We start from the raw sequence: 19,691 nt of genomic DNA, 5'->3' as shown, positions 1-19,691 counted from the left end.
GCTATTCATCAGGCATGGTGTCAGATTCCTCGCATCATCTTTCAGCATCTCGTGGAGTCAATGCCAGGAAGAATCGCTGCAGTACTGAAGGCAAAAGGTGGCCCAACGAAGTATTGATGAGGTGGTCATAATAATCTGGCCACTCAGTGTATTTATTGATTTCAGAGAGGAAGGAGAGAGATAGAAACATCAATGATGAGAAATGTTTCTGCACATCTCCTGCACACCCTACACCGGGGATGGAGCCCGAAACCCGGGCATGTGCCCTGACTGGGAATTGAACTGTGACCTGCTTCATAGGTCGATACTCAACCACTGAGCCACACCAGCCCTTTTAATATATTGAATTAATTTTCAAGAAGTAGTTTAGCCCTAGCTGGGTAGCTCAGTTGGTTGGAGTATTGTCTCGATATGCCAAGGGTGTGGGTTCTATCCTCAGTCAGGTTACATACAAGAATCAACCAATTAATGCATAAATGAGTGGAATGACAAACTGATGGTTTTCTCTCCCTTCCTCTCTCTCTCTAAAAAAATAATAATATAAGAAATAGTTTAACATGCAGCATATTCAAATTTATTTGAACAGAATAAAACATCCACTAAAATCTCTCAGAATACTTTAAACATAGTTTGGAAAATTCAGTAGGAAACTATTGGAGATTTGAGGATTTTGCCATGAACACTATAGGCAGTGATTGTAAAGGATGATCTATAGGGGCCAGGAACAGAATGTTGTCAGGAAAAATCAGATAATTCTTACAGTAATTTAGGCTTGAAGTGATAATACTGGAGATCTGACAGTGGAAAAGGGAAGGTCAGAATAGGTCCAGGAAATATTCTGAAGGAAGATTGAAGAAGATTTAGTGATTGTTGGAAGGAAGGAGAGGGGAGTCAAATTAACTCCCAGGTTTCTAGTCTGAGAGAAGATTGATGCCAGTAATTTAAAATGTATCTAGGAAAGGCAGCTAGTTGGTTTGATATTGGAAGAGGTTGAAGAGATTTGTTTTAGATGTGTTGACTTGGACCCAGCAATGGCAGCTCAGGAAGCTGATACATAGAAGTTAGAGAAGAGACTAAGTCTAGAGAAATAGCTGAAGCCATGAAAGAATATTTTTCCAATTTTAGTTTAGAGAGAAAAGAGTCATTGAAGGTAAAGGAACCAAAAGGGAGTAAGGGAACGAGGAGAGTCAAGATATGCTGTGTCATGTGAACAGAACGATGGCATTGACATGATAAAAATGCTAAATGGTGAATGAAGAATGAACAGTCTTTAGAGTTGGCTTGGCTGACCTTGATAAGCATTTTCATTGTTTAAAGGCTCCCTTATAACTTTAAGTGACCTTGAAGATGCAATTTTTTCAGAGGAGAGGCCAAAATAAAAGCAAGGTCATAAAGGGTTAAAAAGAAAATGGAAACTAAAAAGCCCTCATTGTAGAAATTTGGCAGGGAAGAGAAGTGGAGAAAGAGTATAGGCGTTGATAGAGGAAACCTGAGCATGGTTGAAAGCAGAAGGGGAGGAATCAGTTCAAAGGGAGAAATCAAAGATAGTATATGTGGGAGCTGAGTCCTAGATGAGGTGAGAAGTCAAGAATTGAGAAAATTATATAGAGTGCCCTAATTTTGGAAAAGTTGAAATAGATTCTTCTTATAAATTGTTACCCTTGTGTGTTGGCATTTACAATGTTTTTACTTTTTTACTATAAGGGAGTTGCATAATTAAGCTACTTTTTATAAGATAGTGACTTCACTATGTTAAAAATATTTCTTCAGATTATGAAAGTAATTCATGTTCATTGTAGAAAATAGAGAAACCTATAAGTGAAGAAAAAAATCACCTGTAATTCCACCAGTAAAACATAACTTGTTAATGTTTTTATAGAGCCCTTTTGAATTGAGTTTATGTATTTTTTAAAACCAGGATTATACTATATATTCAGTTTTCTGTTCTGCTTTTGTTTGTTTTGTTTTGTTAATCCTCACCAGAGGATACTTTTTTTTTTTTTTTAAGAGAATGTGGAATGGAGAGAGAGAGATTGGTTGCACGTGTCCCGACCAGGTCTAGGACTGAGCCTGCAATCGAGGGTCCCTTCAGTTTGTGGGCTGAAGCTCTATCCACTGAGCCAAATTGGCTAGGGTTCTGTCCTGCTTTTTAAGATGCTATTATTTTGGAACCTTCTTCCACTTCACAAAATAGTCCTTGTAAGTAGTGTGTTTAATATTCCATTGTAAGCACTGATCCCATTTGGATCAACCATGGTATTCTCAGTTCTCTTTTTATCTCCTTATTTTTTAACCTGATCCAAATTCCATTATTAAACACTAGTGCCCCGGTGCACAGATTTGTGCACATTGAAAGGAAATTAATTAGAAGAAATATTTTAATATCACTTTTGCCCTTTCTCTGTAATAGAAGTGTCAACCAAATTAATGATCAACAATGACAGATCGAAACACACACGTGTGATGGCACCAGTGAGAGCTTTATATGTATCGAGCATGTGTGAGTCAACTTAGCCTTTTATATATACAGTATAAACTTGCTTAATTAGACCTGCTTTCTGATTTAGCTAAACTTTTTCCAGCCCAGTGAAGCACCCCAATTTTTCTTTCAGGTAATTGTCAGCAACACAGCAGTAAATATCAACACGAAGCAGATTATTATTGTAGATCATGCAGTGAGAACAAAGGGTAAATTATTTCACTGCAGCAGTGTTTGACTATATTCTGCACAGTGAGAAAACCTGAAGTCATTTTCAAGGTCCACCATTTCTTCTTATCAGTTGGGTCAAGTTTCTAAACTTTCTAAATCTCCATTTTCTGGCTAATGAAAAGAAAATAGGGTTCTACCGAACCTCTTACCTACCTACTCTAGGACTTCTGTGAGGATCAAATGAGGCGAGGCACAGGAAAATGCTTCACAGACATTTGGTTAAAGTGTAAAATGTTTGCACCTGGCTATAAAGCAAGTTGTGTTCCTGGGCTGAAGAAACTCTAAGGAGGCTAGTCACTAGGGAGAGGAAGCCGGGTGTTGCTATGTAACGTCATTACCCAGTGCCCACAGCAGCCATTTCTATGTAAATGGCCAGTGCATGTCACAGCAGCTCCTGTGTAGAGCATCTGCTCCCTGATGGTCAGTGCACATCATAGCGACGGTCGGAGGGACACATAACATATTGGCCTTTTATATATATATAGATAAGTGCTACAGATGACCAGAGGAGTTATTGAGAGTCTGAATTGAATTTAGAAGGAAGGAATCAGTATCCCCAGGCTCTAAAAATTGTCTCAGAAAATCTAATTCTTTTTAAAAAATATATATTTTTATTGATTTCCGAGAGGAAGGGAGAGGGAGAGAGAGAAACATCAATGATGAGAAAGAATCATTGATCAGCTACCTCCTGCACACCCCTCACTGGGGATCAAGCCCTCAACCTGGGCATGTGCCCTTGACCAGAATTGAACCCAGGACCCTTCAGTACATAGGTCGATGCTCTATCCACTGAGCCAAACTGTCTAGGACAGAAAATCTAATCTTTACCTTCTGTTCCTTTCCCCTTCACTGAAATTCTTGAAGAAAAAAGTCCAAGTTCATTCTTCCCTTTCATTTTTTGTGTGGTAGCTGCCTCATAGAGAAACCAATGATTTGTCTTTAAGCTCTATAAATTCCCTTTGGGGCCTTAAAAGGGAGAAGAAAAGGTTATCCTTATAAGGGAAGGGGAAGAATGGATGGGAGGTAGGTCATAGTTTATGTTCATCTGTCTCTCCTTTGTCATATCCTCAGAAAAATAATACTCTTGTGTTATTTGGCTATTAGAAATGAAAAGTGTTGACTGTACTCTAGTTGGGAATGAATTGGATTCAATTAATGAAAACAAAGATGTGGTAGAATGACTTGGTGCCTTACTAACTGGCTGACTGTTGTTGGGCAGCTTCCTTACTAACTGGCTGGCTGTTGTTGGGCAACTTACCTGATCTCTCTGGGTTAAAAAAAAAATTAGTCTGAAGCTTTAAACTCTAAAACCTCTTTATGTATTTTACTAGAGGCCTGGTGCACGAATTCGTGCATGGGTGGGGTCCAGCCAGCCTGCCCTGATGGGGGCTGGTTGGGCTGGGCTGGCAGGGGGGAGGAGACGAAGGAGGTTAGAGGGGACAATCGGGGCCCTGATGGGGCCAGTTGGCCACCTCAGTGCGCATCATAGCTATCGGTCATTCCAGTCGTTCTGTTGTTCTGGTCGCTTGGCTTTTAAATATATATAGACTAGAGGCCCGGTGCACAAAAATTTGTGCACTTCGGGGGGGCGGGGGGAAGGGTGGTCCCTCAGCCCGGCCTGTGCCCTCTCGCAGTCTGGGACCCCTCGGGAGATAACGATCTGCTGGCTTAGGCCTGCTCCCGGGTGGCAGAGGGCAGGCCCAGTCCCTAGGTGCAACCCCTGTTCGGGCTCAGAGCAGGGCCGATTGGGGAGTTGGGGCGCTGCCCCGTCATGCACAGAGCAGGGCAGATTGGGAGGTTGTGATGCCACCTTCAGTCACGCTCAGGGTAGGGCCAATTGGAGGGTTGGGGCACCGTCTCGTCACACTCAAGGCAGAGTCGATGGGGAGGTTGCGGCGCCACCCCCTGTCATGCACAGAGCAGGGCCAATCAGGGGGTTGGGGCGCTGCCCCCGTCACACACAGAGCAGGGCCCATCGGGGTTGGGGCACCGCCCTCTATCACCCACAGAGCAGGGCAGATCAGGGGGTTGGGGCGCCGCCACTCTCACACTCAGGGCAGGGCCGATGGGGAGGTTATGGCTCTACCCCATCACACACAGAGCAGGGCCCGTGGCGGGGGGGGGGGGGTGGTTGGGGACCTCCCCCCTATCAGGCACAGAGCAGGGCTGATCAGGGGGGTGGGGCCCCGCCCCCTGTCACACACAGAGCCTCAGGGCGATCAGGGGGTTTGGGTGCTGCCCTCTGTCACGCTGATCCCGGTGCCGGGAGGCCTTGTGGCTCTGCTGATCCCGGTGCCGGGAGGCCTTGTGGCTCTGCTGATCCCGGTGCTGGGAGGCATGTTATCCTTTTACTATATAGGGTAGAGGCCTGGTGCATGGGTGGGGCCGGCTGGTTTGCCCTGAAGGGTGTCCTGGATCAGGGTGGGAGTTCCCACTGGGGTGCCTGGCCAGTCTGGGTGAGGGGCTGAGGGCTGTTTTCAGGCTGGGAGTGACTGAAGTTCCCAACCGCTCCTTTTTTTCTTTTTTTCTTTTTTATTCTGGGCCAGCTTTACCTTGAGGCTTGGCTCCAGCTCTTAGGCTCCGGCGGTATTTGTTACAATGTTTCTTAAACTGCCCGCTCAGAGGCCTGCAGTCGCAGGCGGGAACGTTGGTTTCCTCCAAAGATCCTCAGTCACTGAGGCAAGCAAGCCTCATGTTAGTTTCAAGCTGCCTGGCTTCCGCCGCCATCTTGGCTGATAGTTAATTTGCATATCTCGCTGATTAGCCAATGAAAAGGGTAGCGGTCGTACGCCAATTATCATGTTTCTCTTTTATTAGTGTAGATTATTATAAGGCTAGAGGCCTGATGCACGAAATTTGTGCAAGAGTAGGCCTTTCCCTGGCTGCTGGCACTGGCTTCCCTCCTGGACCTGGGCTTCCCTCTGGCTGCTGGCACCCGGGACCTAGGCTTCCCTTGCAGAGGGAGGCCCCGCTCACCCACCTCAGCCTGCCGGTCGGTGGCCTGGGCCTCCCTCTGTGGGGCGATTATGGGGCAATGGCCGGGCCCCCGACCAATCATATTTCACCCGCCTTGGCTGGCCTGGCACCAGTAGGTGTCATAGCGTGGTCCCGGATGGTTGTCTGGATGGCCGTTCCACTGTTTGGCTGTTTGGTCGATTTGCATATTATGCTTTTATTATATAGGATAGTGGTTATAAATTTCAACCTCAAGACTCTTGGCAAGAATACCATACACACCCTTTGTCATATTGAGCGTGACTTTGGTGGTGGTGATTGGAGAATTACTGGTACCAGAAATATTAATTATTATAATTCTTTGTACACAATCGTGCTTTGTTTTTCAAGAAGAGGAATGAAATTGCCTAGTGAAATCTCAGGCTTAAATACAATATAAATAACTGAAATGCTATAGTATATTAATATAAAAAGAAAGCTTAACTTAATTTGATCTTGAGCTGTAAATAACTTAAGTTATTAGAGACAAAAGTCCAGACATGTTTCATTCCTGTGTGATGAGCTTTTCTCATTGGGAGTAGGTAGAGAGTATCTGAACACTTCGAGCTATTTAATCTCTTGATTTGGCAGCCATTACTGTAAATTATATGAATACATCCCTTTTCATCTTTCTGGTATGAAATGACTGATATATAAAGGCAATTCATCCATCCAGCTTCTTCTGCACGCCACTGTTTTTCTACCTTCTCAAGAGAATACCCATAGCAATTATTGTCTTTATTTAAGAAAATACACATTATTAAGTGTTCAGAATAGTTAAGTAAAGTTAGTATTTTGTTCTCTTCTTGATGCCTCCTTTATCCCTCAAGGCCTTGTTTCCTTTTATTCTTTTTTCATTAAAAGATTATTCTTTCCATTTTTCTATAATCAATGTCTTCAACCACTCTTGATCTCATTTCTGATTATTCTCTTTTGTATATTATCAAAAGGCACCTCAGAAATACCTAGAAGCCTCAACAATTGCTTTAAACTATCTGTAGCACTACTAAATTTATAAGGCATAAAGCAAAATGGAATTTGTAATGTAAAAACCTTTGTAAAAACAATACCGTTATAATGTTGATAATTTTCTTCACCTTTTTTTTTAAATTTTTTTTATTGCTTAAAGTATTACAAAGGGTATTACATATGTGTCCATTTTATCCCCCCGCCCTAGACAGTCCCCCAGCCTCCCCTATCCCCCAGTGTCTTATGTCCATTGGTTATGCTTATATGCATGCATACAAGTCCTTTGGTTGATCTCTTACCCCCCTACCTCCTGCCTCCCAACCCTCCCCGGCCTTCCCGTTGCAGTTTGACAATCTGTTTGAGGCAGCTCTGCCTCTGTATCTATTATTGTTCAAAAGTTTATAATGGTCTCTATTATCCATGAATGAGTGAGATCATGTGGTATGTTTCCTTCATTGACTGGCTTATTTCACTTAGCATAATGCTCTCCAGTTCCATCCATGACGTTGCAAATGGTAAGAGTTCCTTCCTTTTTAGAGCAGCATAGTATTCCATCGTGTAGATGTACCACAGTTTTCTAATCCATTCATCTACTGATGGACACTTAGGCTGTTTCCAGATCTTAGCTATGGTGAATTGTGCTGCTATGAACATAGGGGTGCATATATCTTTTCTGATTGGTGTTTCTGGTTTCTTGGGCTATATTCCTAGAAGTGGGATCACAGGGTCAAATGGGAGTTCCATTTTCAGTTTTTTAAGGAAACTCCATACTGTCTTCCATAGTGGCTGCACCAGTCTGCATTCCCACCAGCAGTGCACAAGTGTTCCTTTTTCTCCACATCCTCTCCAGCACTTGTCGTTTGTTGATTTGTTGATGATAGCCAGTCTGACAGGTGTGAGATGGTACCTCATTGTTGTTTTGATTTGCATCTCTCGGATGATTAGTGACTTTGAGCATGTTTTCATATGTCTCTTGGCTTTCTGAATGTCCTCTTTTGAAAGGTGTCTATTTAGGTCCTTTGCCCATTTTTTGATTGGATTGTTTATCTTCCTTTTGTTAAGTTGTATGAGTTCCCTATAGATTTTGGAGATTAGGCCCTTATCAGATATGACATTGGCAAATATGTTTTCCCACACAGTGGGTTTTCTCGTTGTTTTGTTGATGGTTTCTTTTGCTGTGCAGAAGCTTTTTATTTTGATGTAGTCCCATTTGTTCATTTTCTCTTTAGTTTCAAGTGCCCTAGGAGCTGTATCAGTGAAGAAATTGCTTCGGCATATGTCTGAGATTTTGTTGCCTTTGGATTCTTCTAGAATTTTTATGGTTTCCTGTCGTACATTTAAGTCCTTTATCCATTTTGAGTTTATTTTTGTGTATGGTGTAAGTTGGTGGTCTAGTTTCATTTTCTTGCATATATCTGTCCAATTTTCCCAACACCATTTATTGAAGAGACTATCTTGGCTCCATTGTATGTTCTTGCCTCCTTTGTCAAATATTAATTGAGCATATTGGTTTGGGCCGTTCTTCACCTTTTTAAGCTTTATTGAAATATAACTTACATACTATAAAATTCTCCTAACTTAAATATAGTTTACTGATTATATGTAGAATTATGCAATCACCAATCCAATCAAAGTTTAGAACATTATCATCACCCCCCAAAGTAGCTGTGCTTACTTACAGTTATTCTGACTCCCATCCTGCCCTAGACAACCAATACTCTACTTTCTTTTTCTATAGATTTTACTTTTATGGACATTTCATATAAGTGGAACCATATCATATGTGGTCTTTGTGTTTGGTTCTTTTCACTTAGCATGATGTTCATATATATTGTAGCATGTATCAATACTTCATGCCTTTTTGTTGCTGAGTAGTATTCTAAGTGGACATAACTCATATTGTTTACCATTTACTAATTGATATACATTTGGGTCTATCACATTTTTGGCTGTTCTGAATAATGTTGTTATGAACATTTGTATACAAGTCTTCTGTGGACATAAACTTTCATTTCACATGAATAAATATGTAAGAGTAGAATTGTTGGATTATATGGTAAATCTGTATTTAACATTTTAAGAAACTGGCAAACTGTTTTCCAGAGCTACGATACCATTTTATATTCCCATGCACCAGTCCTCTAGTAGTGTATGAGGTTTCTAGTTTCTCTACATCTTTCTCAACACCTACCTGTTGTTTTTATTATAGCCATTCTAGTGATTGTGAAGTAATATCTCATTGTGGTTTTGACTTACAATTTTCTAAGATGTAAAGTCCTTCACTCTAAAAAAAGGCAACATTGTATGTTCTTTAAAAAAAAACTGTTTTAAGTCTATGAAGAAATGAATATTTTTCTATATAAAAGGGAGATAGACTATCAATAAATGTTATCTTCTAAAGGCAAAATATTTAAATTCTATAGATTTATTTATTTTTTTAAAAAATTTGTGTGTGTGTGTAATAAGGGTTAATTTATGAATAAAGGATTCTGGTAGTCTGTACTAGAAAAGGTTGAACTAAAGACAGAAGGTAAAAGCTGTTTCAACTAATTATCACTTTTACATAGTATTGAATGGACTTATTCATTCAATATGTACATATAGAGCACTTTGTATGTGCCAGGTGGTGGTGTAGGCCCAGGGAATGTAAAAATGAAAGCAAGCAAGATACCATTTTTCAAGGAGTTTATATTCTAGTAGAGAAGACATATGCTAAACAGACATATACTATATATCTAGTAGTAGCAAGTATTATCAAGAAAAATGGTAGGGAAGGGTAAGGAGATAGGGAAGTGAAGTTAGGTACTATTTTAGAGTATGGGTCAGGGAAAGTCACTCAGGAAGCAAACCATCCTATCTAATAAAGAGAGAATATGCAAATTGACCATCACACCATCACAAAGATGGCAGCACCCATAGCCACAAGATGATGGCACCCAGTCCTTTCAGCCCCGCCAGAGTCCCCCCTTCCTTTCAGCCCCTCCAGTGGGGTGGCAGGCACGCGGTGCGGCTGGACCTGCCCTCAGCCCCCCAGCTGCCCAGGGCCAGCCTGAGGTACAGGCAAACCTTGGATGGCGGCTGCCCAGCTGATGCCCAAGGTGCAGGCAAGCCTCGGATGGCGGCTGCCCAGCCACCCAAGGCGGGCCTGAGGCACAGGCAAGCCTTGGATGGCAGCTGCCCAGCTGCCCAGGGCTGGCCGAGGCTTGCACTGCCGGCAGTGGCAGCAGCAGAGGTTTGATGGGGGTGTCGCCTTCCCCTGATCGAAGGCTCGCCTCCTGCCCTGAAGGCTCCCGGACTGTGAGAAGGGGCAGGCCGGGCTGAGGGACCCCCCTCCAGTGCATGAATTTTCATGCACCAGTCCTCTAGTAAGAATATATGAGGGGCCGAAACCGGTTTGGCTCAGTGGATAGAGTGTCGGCCTGCGGACTGAAAGGTCCCAGGTTCGATTCCGGTCAAGGGCATGTACCTGGGTTGCGGGCATATCCCCAGTAGGAGATGTGCAGGAGGCAGCTGATCGATGTTTCTCTCTCATCGATGTTTCTAACTCTCTATCTCTCTCCCTTCCTCTCTGTAAAAAATCAATAAAATATATTTAAAAAAAAAAAAAAAAGAATATATGAGGGGAAAGCATTCCTCAGGTACAGAGTACCACAAATACACAGAGCCTTGAGATGAGAAATTTTATCATCCATCCTCCAATGATTAGGCAAATTTGGGCCTAAAATAAGCATAAAACATCTTTGGTACATTAGAATAAAGAACTTAAAACCTGTATTTTTTATTTTTTAAAAAATATGTTTTTGTTGATTTAGAGAGAGGGAGGGAGGGAGGGAGGAGAGAGAGAGAGAGAGAGAGAGAGAGACATCAATAAGAGAAATGTCCATCAGCAGCCTTCTGCATGCCCCCTACTGGGGATCAAGCCTGCAACCCAGGTATGTGCCATGACCTGGAATTGAACCAGCGACCTCCTGGTGCATGGGTTGATATTCAACTACTGAGCCACACCAGCCGGGCAACCTGTATATTTTTTAAATGTAGAATTATAATTTCTGTATAAAAAATCATCCTATATAATAAAAGCCCAGTGACAGAATGGCGGAACGACCAGTCAACCAGTCGCTATGATGCGCACTGACCACCAGGGGGTAGACACTCAAAGCAGGAGCTGCCCTCTGGTGGTCAGTGCACTCCCACAATGGGAGTAGCTGCTCAGAGGGAGGGTCCACAGCTGCTCGACTGACCAGGATGAGCGGCACTCCCATAGCAGGCCGATCCCCACAGGCCACGCCCCCTCACCAGTGCACGAATCCTGTGCACTGGGCCTCTAGTCTATAATATTATAAAGGCATAATATGCTAATTAGTCCGGACAGCCGAACAACCTTCTGGACATCCTTCCGGACGCCCTTCCAGATGAAGCCACAGTGGTGGGGGCCGAGGCAGAGGCAGTTAGGGGTGATTAGGCAGGCAGATGAGCAGTTAGGGGCAATCAGGCAGGCATGCAAACGGTTAGGGGTGATTAGGCAGGGAGGCAAAGGGGTTAGGGGCAATGAGGCAGGCATGCAGAGTGGTTAGGGGTGATCAGGCAGGCAGGCAGGCGAGCAGTTAGGGGCCAGCGGTCCTGGATTGCGAGAGGGATGTCCAACTGCCTATGGGATTGGGCCTAAACTGGCAGTTAGACATCCCCCGAGGGGTCCTGGATTGGAAGAGTGTGCAGCCCGGGCTGAGGGAGACCCGCACCACACCCATGCATGAATTTCATGCACCAGGCCTTTAGTATAATATAAATGAGATACTGAATATAAAGCATCTGTAGTTCCATATTAAGTGATAAAATGGTGGTAACTATTATTTTATTGGAAATTGTTATTGTCACACCACCCATTTTAAGCTTTCAAAATTAGTTTTCAAATTAGTATTCTTTTATTTTTTTAAATATATTTTTATTGATTCCAGAGAGGAAGGAAGAGGGAAAGAAAGATAGAAACATCCATGATGAGAGAGAATCATGGATTGGCCGCCTCCTGCAAGTCCTCCCCTGGGGACCGAGCCCACAAGCCAGGCATGTGTGTGCCCCTGACTGGAGCTGAACCTGGGATCTTTCAGTTTGCATGCCAACACTCTATCCACTGAGCAAAACTGGCCAGGGCTCAAATTAGTATTCTTCAGTAATGTTTGTTTTCTGTATCTTTTAAAATTTGTAAAATCTTGCCGAAACCGGTTTGGCTCAGTGGATAGAGCGTCAGCCTGCGGACTGAAAGGTCCCAGGTTCGATTCCGGTCAAGGGCATGTACCTGGGTTGCGGGCATATCCCCGGTAGGAGATGTGCAGGAGGCAGCTGATCGATGTTTCTCTCTCATCGATGTTTCTAACTCTCTATCTCTCTCCCTTCCTCTCTGTAAAAAATCAATAAAATATATTTAAAAAAAAAAATAAATAAAATAAAATAAAATAAAATAAAATTTGTAAAATCTTAAATCAGTTACTAATGCTTTAGGAATGTCATTATCTTCCTGAAATAGGACCATTACCTCACCTTTAGGCTATTATCCTTTAATTATTATTCTATGTTTATTTTTAACATATGAATGACATTAGAGACCTCTTTCTCTAATTACTTTTATTTCTCAAGGGTCCTTTGTGAGAAAGGCAACTTCATATTATTTTATTTATTTGTATTAAGCATTTTTTTTGGGGGGGGGGTTGTTTTGTTAATCCTCACCAGAGGTTATTTTTTCATTGATTTTTCAGAGAGAGTGGAAGGGAAGGAGGGGGGGGAGGGAGGGAGGGTGAGAGTGAGAGAGAGGGAGAGAGAAACATTGATGTGAGGGCCAGGGATTGAGCCTGCAAATGAGGTAAGTGCCCTTGCCCAGAATTGAACCCAGGCCCTTTAGTCTGAGGGCCAATGTTCTATCCACTGAGCAAAACCGGCTAGGGCAACTTCATATTTATTGATGAGTTAGAGTCCAAAAAGTTGACTTTTTATAGATTGTGAAATAATCAGGTTGCATCTTTTGACAGAAACAATGGTCTACCTAATAGTAATTAATTTCCAGTGGTCTTAGTTGGTGTGTTTTTTTGCCTCATTTGTGTTTCATGGATACAGTTTGTTCTTATCTCTTAAGGATTTTTTAAAAGTCAGATTTATTGAGATGTAATATACATTTAATAAAATTTTACACGGTTTATATTGCATGGTTTTGACAGTTGGGTAACTACCACCATAATCAAGATTTAAAAGTTTTTTGTGAGCTTTGATCATCACTAATGTCAATATTTTTAGATAGATGTCTATGTATGTATATGTTTCCCTCTTGAATTGAGCTTCTGCACTCTTTTCTGAAGTCTATAAGCCTGGCTGCAGGCCTGTGAGGCAAGTGGTAGAATAAAGGTTAGAGGTCTCAGTATTTACTATGTAAACTTTCACTTGTTCCTCTTCCCCACCCCTGTTTATAGTATGTTCCTTGCACCCTCATTCATGACTGGTGTTTCCCATCCCAAAGACTGTGTTTTAAATTTTCCATACTATAAAACTAGTCTTTTACTGGAATGGTGAAGGGAATGTAGGGATGGATCTAGGTGTCTTGAATGGATATTCATTTTACTTGTTCTTAAGTCCACCTTTATCCTCATATAGTGAGGTCCTCAGTATTGCCAATTACTGAACCTTTTGGTGATTCTCCTTTTCACCTTTACTCACTGCTGATTTAGGATTTAGCTTTCTCAGATCTGCCAAGTCATTTATCACTTCTGCTTTGCCATTTGCAAAATGTTGTTGCCATCATTTCCTCTTCTTTATCTTTATGGGTTTTATGTGTTTAAAAACTTTTTCTGTAATTGTAATGGGATCTCAGGGAAGAGTGGAAGTGTTTAGTCTGCTATTTTTAAATGTCTTTCTTCCTTAAAAAAAAAAAAAAAAAAAAAAAAAAAAAAAAAAAAAAAAAAAGCCTTGACCAGTGTTGTTCAGTTGGTTGGAGCATTGTTGTGTATACCGAAAAGTTGCTGATTCAATTCCTGGTCAGGCCACATACCTAAGTTGCAGGTTCAATCCTGGATATCTCTCTCTCTCTCTCTCTCTCTCTCTCTCTCTCTCTCTCTCTCTTTCTCTCATCCCTTCTCTCTAAAGTCAATAAGCATATCCTCAGGTGAGGATTAAAAATAAAAAGTTTACGTCATGAACAAACCCTTTATGATCTAGATTCTGCCTATCTTTTCCAGCCTAATTTCTCACTGTGCTGTAATCCACCCCCAGCCTAAGCTCCAGTCACATGTATCTGCTTAAGATAATGCCAGACAAACTATGTTGCTTCATTCCTTTCAATTCTGCACATGCTGTTTGTTCTTTAAGACTTTCCTCAGTGAAGTTTTGCTCACTCATATGGATACCCCTTAGTCAGTGCTTATTGTTGTACTGTAGTTATTTATTTACTTTTTTAAAGTCTCATCTGAGAGGTTTCTTACCCTGGGTACATTGGATTATTTTTTTCAAAGGTAGAAGAAAGCTTTGGAGAGCTAGCTACAAGAATGAAAGAAAAATGTAAAGGTTAGGCATAAACAAGTATGATATATATAGTTTGATTTTGGTTCCTCTTTCTGCTGCTTGGGGTGGTATATGTGATTTGGTTCCAAAATTTTAGGCTTCTGTAGATTTGGATGCCATAATTACTACTACTATACACATAGACTTGATTTCATGACCTGTAAATTTAAATTTAATATATGGCTAGTGATATGGAAAATGGGGAGATTGACGTTTTGTGGTGGGCCAAAATACATGCCATATTATTATTACTGGTAGTGTCTAAAAAGAATGAGAATAGAAAGAATCTTAATTTCCTGAAATGCCCTGCTCTGTATTTAAGGTTTTTAAAAGTGTGTAAATTAGAACTGTGTTCCCTGCTTTACTTATAAGCCGTTTTTACATAATGAGCTGTTTTGTATTTTTATATTTGTATTAAGGAAATGATCAGGCTCTTTTGCTTTATGTATTTTCCATTTATTCTTTTTATTTTGTTGTCTAGGTATTTAAGAGATTATGGCATCTGAAACCCACAATGTTAAAAAACGGAACTTTTATAATAATATTGAGGATCATTCCATTGATCGTCCTAGAAAAAGGATCTCTAATTTCACTAATAAGAACATGAAGGAGGTAAGTCCACAGTTTCTAGGTAACAGGTAAGACAGTATTTTAGTCTATTCAGACTAAGAATACGATGACAGAATACTATAGACTGAGTGGCTTTAAACAACAGAAACTTATTTCTTACAGCTCTAGAGGCTGGGAAGTTCAAGATCAAGGCCCAGACAGATTTGGTGTCTGGTGAAGGCCTATAGATGACTGTCTTTTCACTGTATCTTAGATGGTAGAAGGGTTACGAGAGCTCTCAGGGGTCTTTTATAAGAGCAGTAATCTCATTCATGACCCAGTCATCTCCCAAAAGCCTTGCTTCCTAATAGGATTTCAGCATGAATTTTGGGGAGACACAGGTTTTTCATTTCATCACAGTTAATTTAAACTATTAGGTGTGTGGTTAATTCTGGTTAAATTATTTAAAAAACAAGAGGTACCAATTCTGTTTAACTTGCCAGAATTAAGTAGAATTAATGAAATATTGAAAACTTTGTATTCTGAAAGCTCTAAAAAAATTTTGGCCAGTATACTGTTCTGATAGGATATAATTTTGATATTTTAGTTTAATATTAAAGAGTAATCTTAAAAGTGCTTTTTGGTCACCATTGTAAGGCATATCAGCACTGATATAATTTCTCTTAAACCACATTAAAATTCAACTTATTAAGTACCCTGTAAATATACCATAATATGTGACTAGTGGCATAGAAAATAGGGAGGTAGATATATCAAAAACATCTCTGTACAATGTTGTTGTAACTAATGATTGAGATAAAGCATTAGAACAGAAAAAACTTTAATCTGAAAAACTTAACTGTTGAATCTCAGATTTGTTAAATCAATCACAAAGTTTACATAGCTTTATTTAAAAACTTAAATGTGCTACAACCATCTATTTTAATTTTTTAGGTTAAGAAATCTCCAAAACAGTTGGCTGCTTACATAAATAGGTAAGAGCATCTTTAAAGTTTGTGGGAAACAGCAAATGTTGAAAGCTGGATAAAAGTAAAAATGGTGCCCTAACAGGTTTGGCTCAGTGGATAGAGCGTTGGCCTGTGGACTGAAAGGTCCCAGGTTTGATTCCAGTCAAGGGCATGTACCTTGGTTGCAGGCACATCCCCAGTAGGGAGTGTACAGGAGGCAGCTGATCAATGTTTCTCTCTCATTGATGTTTCTAACTCTATCCGTCTCCCTTCCTTTTTGTAAAAAATCAATAAAATATATATATTTTTAAAATGGGGAAAAAATAAGTATTCCCTTTTATTATAATAATTAACTTATTCTCAAACATTTCCTTTTTGCTAGTCACTGTACTAATCAGTATTATCTTTAACTAGAGGCCCAGCACGCGAAATCGTGTGGGACCCCAGACCCGCCACTCCACGAGACCCGGATCCATCAATGCACCTCCTGGTGATCGGTCATTTGGTCATTATGGTGTTATGGCATTACGACCACTGGCCTTTTATAATATAGACTAGAGGCCCGTTGCAGGAAGATTCCTGCAAGAATAGGGCTTCCAGCGGCTGGAGCGAAGCAGAGAGGGGAGCGAAACCGGCTAAGGCGGGCTTAGCTCCCACTCCGAGCCGCTCCTGCTGGGTTTCCCCCCATCCCCAGCCACTCCTGCTGGGTTTCCCCTCCTGCTCCCAGCCACTCCTGCTGGTTTCCCCTCCCACTCCCAGGCACTGTGGCGGGTTTCCCCTCCCACTCCCAGGCACTCTTGCTGGGTTCCCCCCTCATTCTCCCCCCCCCCCCCCCCCCGGCTCCCAGGCGCTGTGGCAGGTTTCCCCTCCACCTCCCAGGTGCTGTGGCGGGTTTCCCCTCTTGCTCCCAGCCACTCCTGCTGAATTTCCCCTCCCCCTCCCAGGCACTGTGGCAGGTTTCCCCTCCCGCTCCCAACCCCTCCTGCTGGGTTCCCCCCCCCCCCCTCCCAGCCACTCCTGCTGGTTTCCCCTCCCACTCCCAGGCACTGTGGCGGGTTTCCCCTCCCCCTCCCAGGCACTGTGGTGGGTTTCCCCTCCCACTCCCAGGCACTCTTGCTGGGTTCCCCCCTCATTCTCCCCCACCCCCCCCCTGGCTCCCAGGCGCTGTGGCAGGTTTCCCCTCCACCTCCCAGGTGCTGTGGCGGGTTTCCCCTCTTGCTCCCAGCCACTCCTGCTGAATTTCCCCTCCCCCTCCCAGGCACTGTGGCAGGTTTCCCCTCCCGCTCCCAACCCCTCCTGCTGGGTTCCCCCCCCCCCCTCCCAGGCACTCCTGCTGCATTTCCCCTCCCGCTCCTAGGCGCTGTGGTGGGTTTCCCCTCCCGCTCCCAGCCCCTCCTGCTGGGTTCCCCCCCACCCCCTCCTCTCCCAGGCGCTCCTGCTGCATTTCCCCTCCCGCTTCTAGGCGCTGTGGTGGGTTTCCCCTCCCGCTCCCAGAAGCTCCTGCTGGGTTTCCCCTCCTGCTCCCAGGTGCTGCCCCTTCCCCTCCAAGTCGCTGACCCTCCAGCTCACAGCCGCTGCGGCTGGGCTTGCCCTCCCGCCTCCCACCTCCGCAGCCTTGGCTCCGTTTCTGTCCTCGCGGCCTCTACTTAGCTCCCTTCGGTACCGCTCGGCCTCCATGTTGTCCTCAGTCTTCCCTCGCAACTGGTATATGCAAATTGACCACCATCTTTTAGCTCTATAATTGAAACATTGTATCTTTTGGAGCTGTTGCTTCAGGAGCTCAGAGGCTGGCAGCGGCAGGCGGGGAATGTTGGAGTCCTCCGTCACTGAAGCAAGCAAGCCTCATGTTCCGCTTCAGCTGCCTGGCTGCCGGCCGCCATCTTGGCTGCAGTTAATTTGCATATTGCCCTGATTAGCCAATGGGAAGGGTAGCGGATGTACGGCTAATTACCATGTTTCTCTTTTATTAGATAGGATACTTACCACAGTCCTACTGGGTAGGTTTCATTGCCTCCTAACAATTGATGAGGAAAACTAAAGATCGGAGAAGTTAAGTGATTTGTTCAGGATTATGCACCCAGAAAGTGGTAGAAATGACATTCATTCTCAGATCTACCAAATAAACCACTGTTTCTCAAAGTGTGATCTGAGGACCCTGGAGGTTCCTGAAGCCCTTTCAGGGAGTTTTTGAGGTTACTATATTCATATCAATACTAAGATATTACTCACCTTTTTCATATTTATTCTCTTACAAGTGGATAGTAGACGTTTCCAGAGGCTACATTTAATATCACAATAGATTGAATGGAGAAGGAAATAATGAGAATCCATCTGTCTTCTGTTAAATAAGATATTAGATATTTGTAAAGATGTAGAATAGTGCCATTCTTCTCACTAGGTGTGTGTGTTTGTATGTATGATTTTATAAAAATATTCTATGTGAGCCCTGCTGATAGATATGGCTTAGTTGTTTGGGAATCATCCTATGCACCAAAAAGGTTGCTGGTTCAATTCTCAGTTAGGGCACATGCCTGGATCTCTGTTTAAGGGAATTGATGTTCCACTTTCACATCAGTCTTTCTCTTTTTGTCTCCCTTCCTCTCTCTCTAAAAATCAATAAAAATATTTTTTTAATCTGTTAATCAGTAACAAGTCTATTATTTTTAAATTAACCCATTTTCTCAGTTTTAGTTCCTAATACAGTAAGTATCAATAAATATTTCCCACATAAAAAAATTATTTTGAGACCTCAAGAATTTAAAAAAATTTTAAATTAAAATTTTTGGGGTGAATTGGTTAATAAAATTATATAGGTTGGTTTCAAGTGTTCAGTTTTAATACATTATTTGTATATTGCATTGTGTGCTCACCACCCAAAGTCTATTGTTCTTCGGTCACCACCTCCCTTTATCCTTTACTACCTTCCCACCCGCCCCCCTTTTCCTCTGGTAACTACTATACGTTATCTATGTCTATAGTTTTGTTTGTTTGTTCATTTGTTGTTTTCAGTTTTATATCCCACATATGAGTGAATTCATATGGTTCTTGACTTTTTCCATTTGACTTATTTTGCATAGCATGATATTCCCAAGATTCATCCATGTTGTCAGGAATGGCGGTATTTCATCTTTTCTTGTGACTGAGCAGTATTCCATTGTATAAATGTACAACAGCTTCTTTATCAAATCATCTCTCGAAGGACATTTCCGTTGTTTCCTTATCTTCACTACCGTGAATAATGCTGCACTGAACATGGGAGTACATATATATTTTAGAATAAATTAAGTTTTTAGATACCCAGAAGAGTGGTTGCTGGATCATAGGATAACTCTATTCTTAGTTTTTTTGGGAACGTCCATCGTGTTTTCCATAGTAGCTGTACCAGTTTACAGTCCCTCTAGCAGTGAATAAGGATATATTTTTAAAAAATATATATATATTTTATTGATTTTTTATAGAGAGGAAGGGAAAGGGATAGAGAGTTAGAAACACCCATGAGAGAGAAACATTGATCAGCTGTCTCCTGCACACCCCCTACTGGGGATGTGCCCACAGCCAAGGTACATGCCCTTGACCGGAATCGAACCTGGGACTCTTCAGCCCGCAGGCCGACGCTCTAGCCACTGAGCCAAACTGGTCAGGGCGAATAAGGGTATCTTTTTCTCTACAACCTCTCCAACACTTGTTATTACTTGTCTTGTTAATAGCCATCCTAACAGGTGTGAGATGGTATCTCATTGTAGTTTTGATGAGTGTTTTCCTAATAGCTAGTGAAATTGAACATCTTTTCATATATCTGTTGGCCATTTCTATGTCTTCTTGGGAGAAGTGTCTGTTCAGGAGACTTCAACAATTTTTAAGAGTGCAAAGCATCCTGAGGCCAAAACTTTTGAAAACCACTATACTAAACCATGAGATGTGTTCTTCTGTGGTTTCTTATTCAAATAAAATTAAGTGTACTT

General features: G+C 42.1%; 1 protein-coding gene across 1 annotated transcript in view; it reads left to right on the top strand.

The window, feature by feature from the left end:
* The window catches only part of KATNBL1 (katanin regulatory subunit B1 like 1), a 51,513-nt gene that overhangs the window by 19,124 nt on the left and 12,698 nt on the right, over positions 1-19,691 (top strand). Inside the window, exons 2-3 of the mRNA XM_081108062.1 lie at positions 14,694-14,824; positions 15,716-15,756. Coding sequence (XP_080964188.1) covers positions 14,708-14,824; positions 15,716-15,756 — 158 coding nt within the window. The 5' untranslated portion in view covers positions 14,694-14,707. The remainder of the gene's footprint in view (positions 1-14,693; positions 14,825-15,715; positions 15,757-19,691) is intronic.

Source organism: Myotis nattereri (assembly GCF_964212035.1).
Source record: "Myotis nattereri genome assembly, chromosome: 1".
NCBI lineage: Eukaryota > Metazoa > Chordata > Mammalia > Chiroptera > Vespertilionidae > Myotis > Myotis nattereri.
Note: the sequence above shows the minus strand (reverse complement) of the source record. Positions and strands in the feature narration are given on the sequence as shown.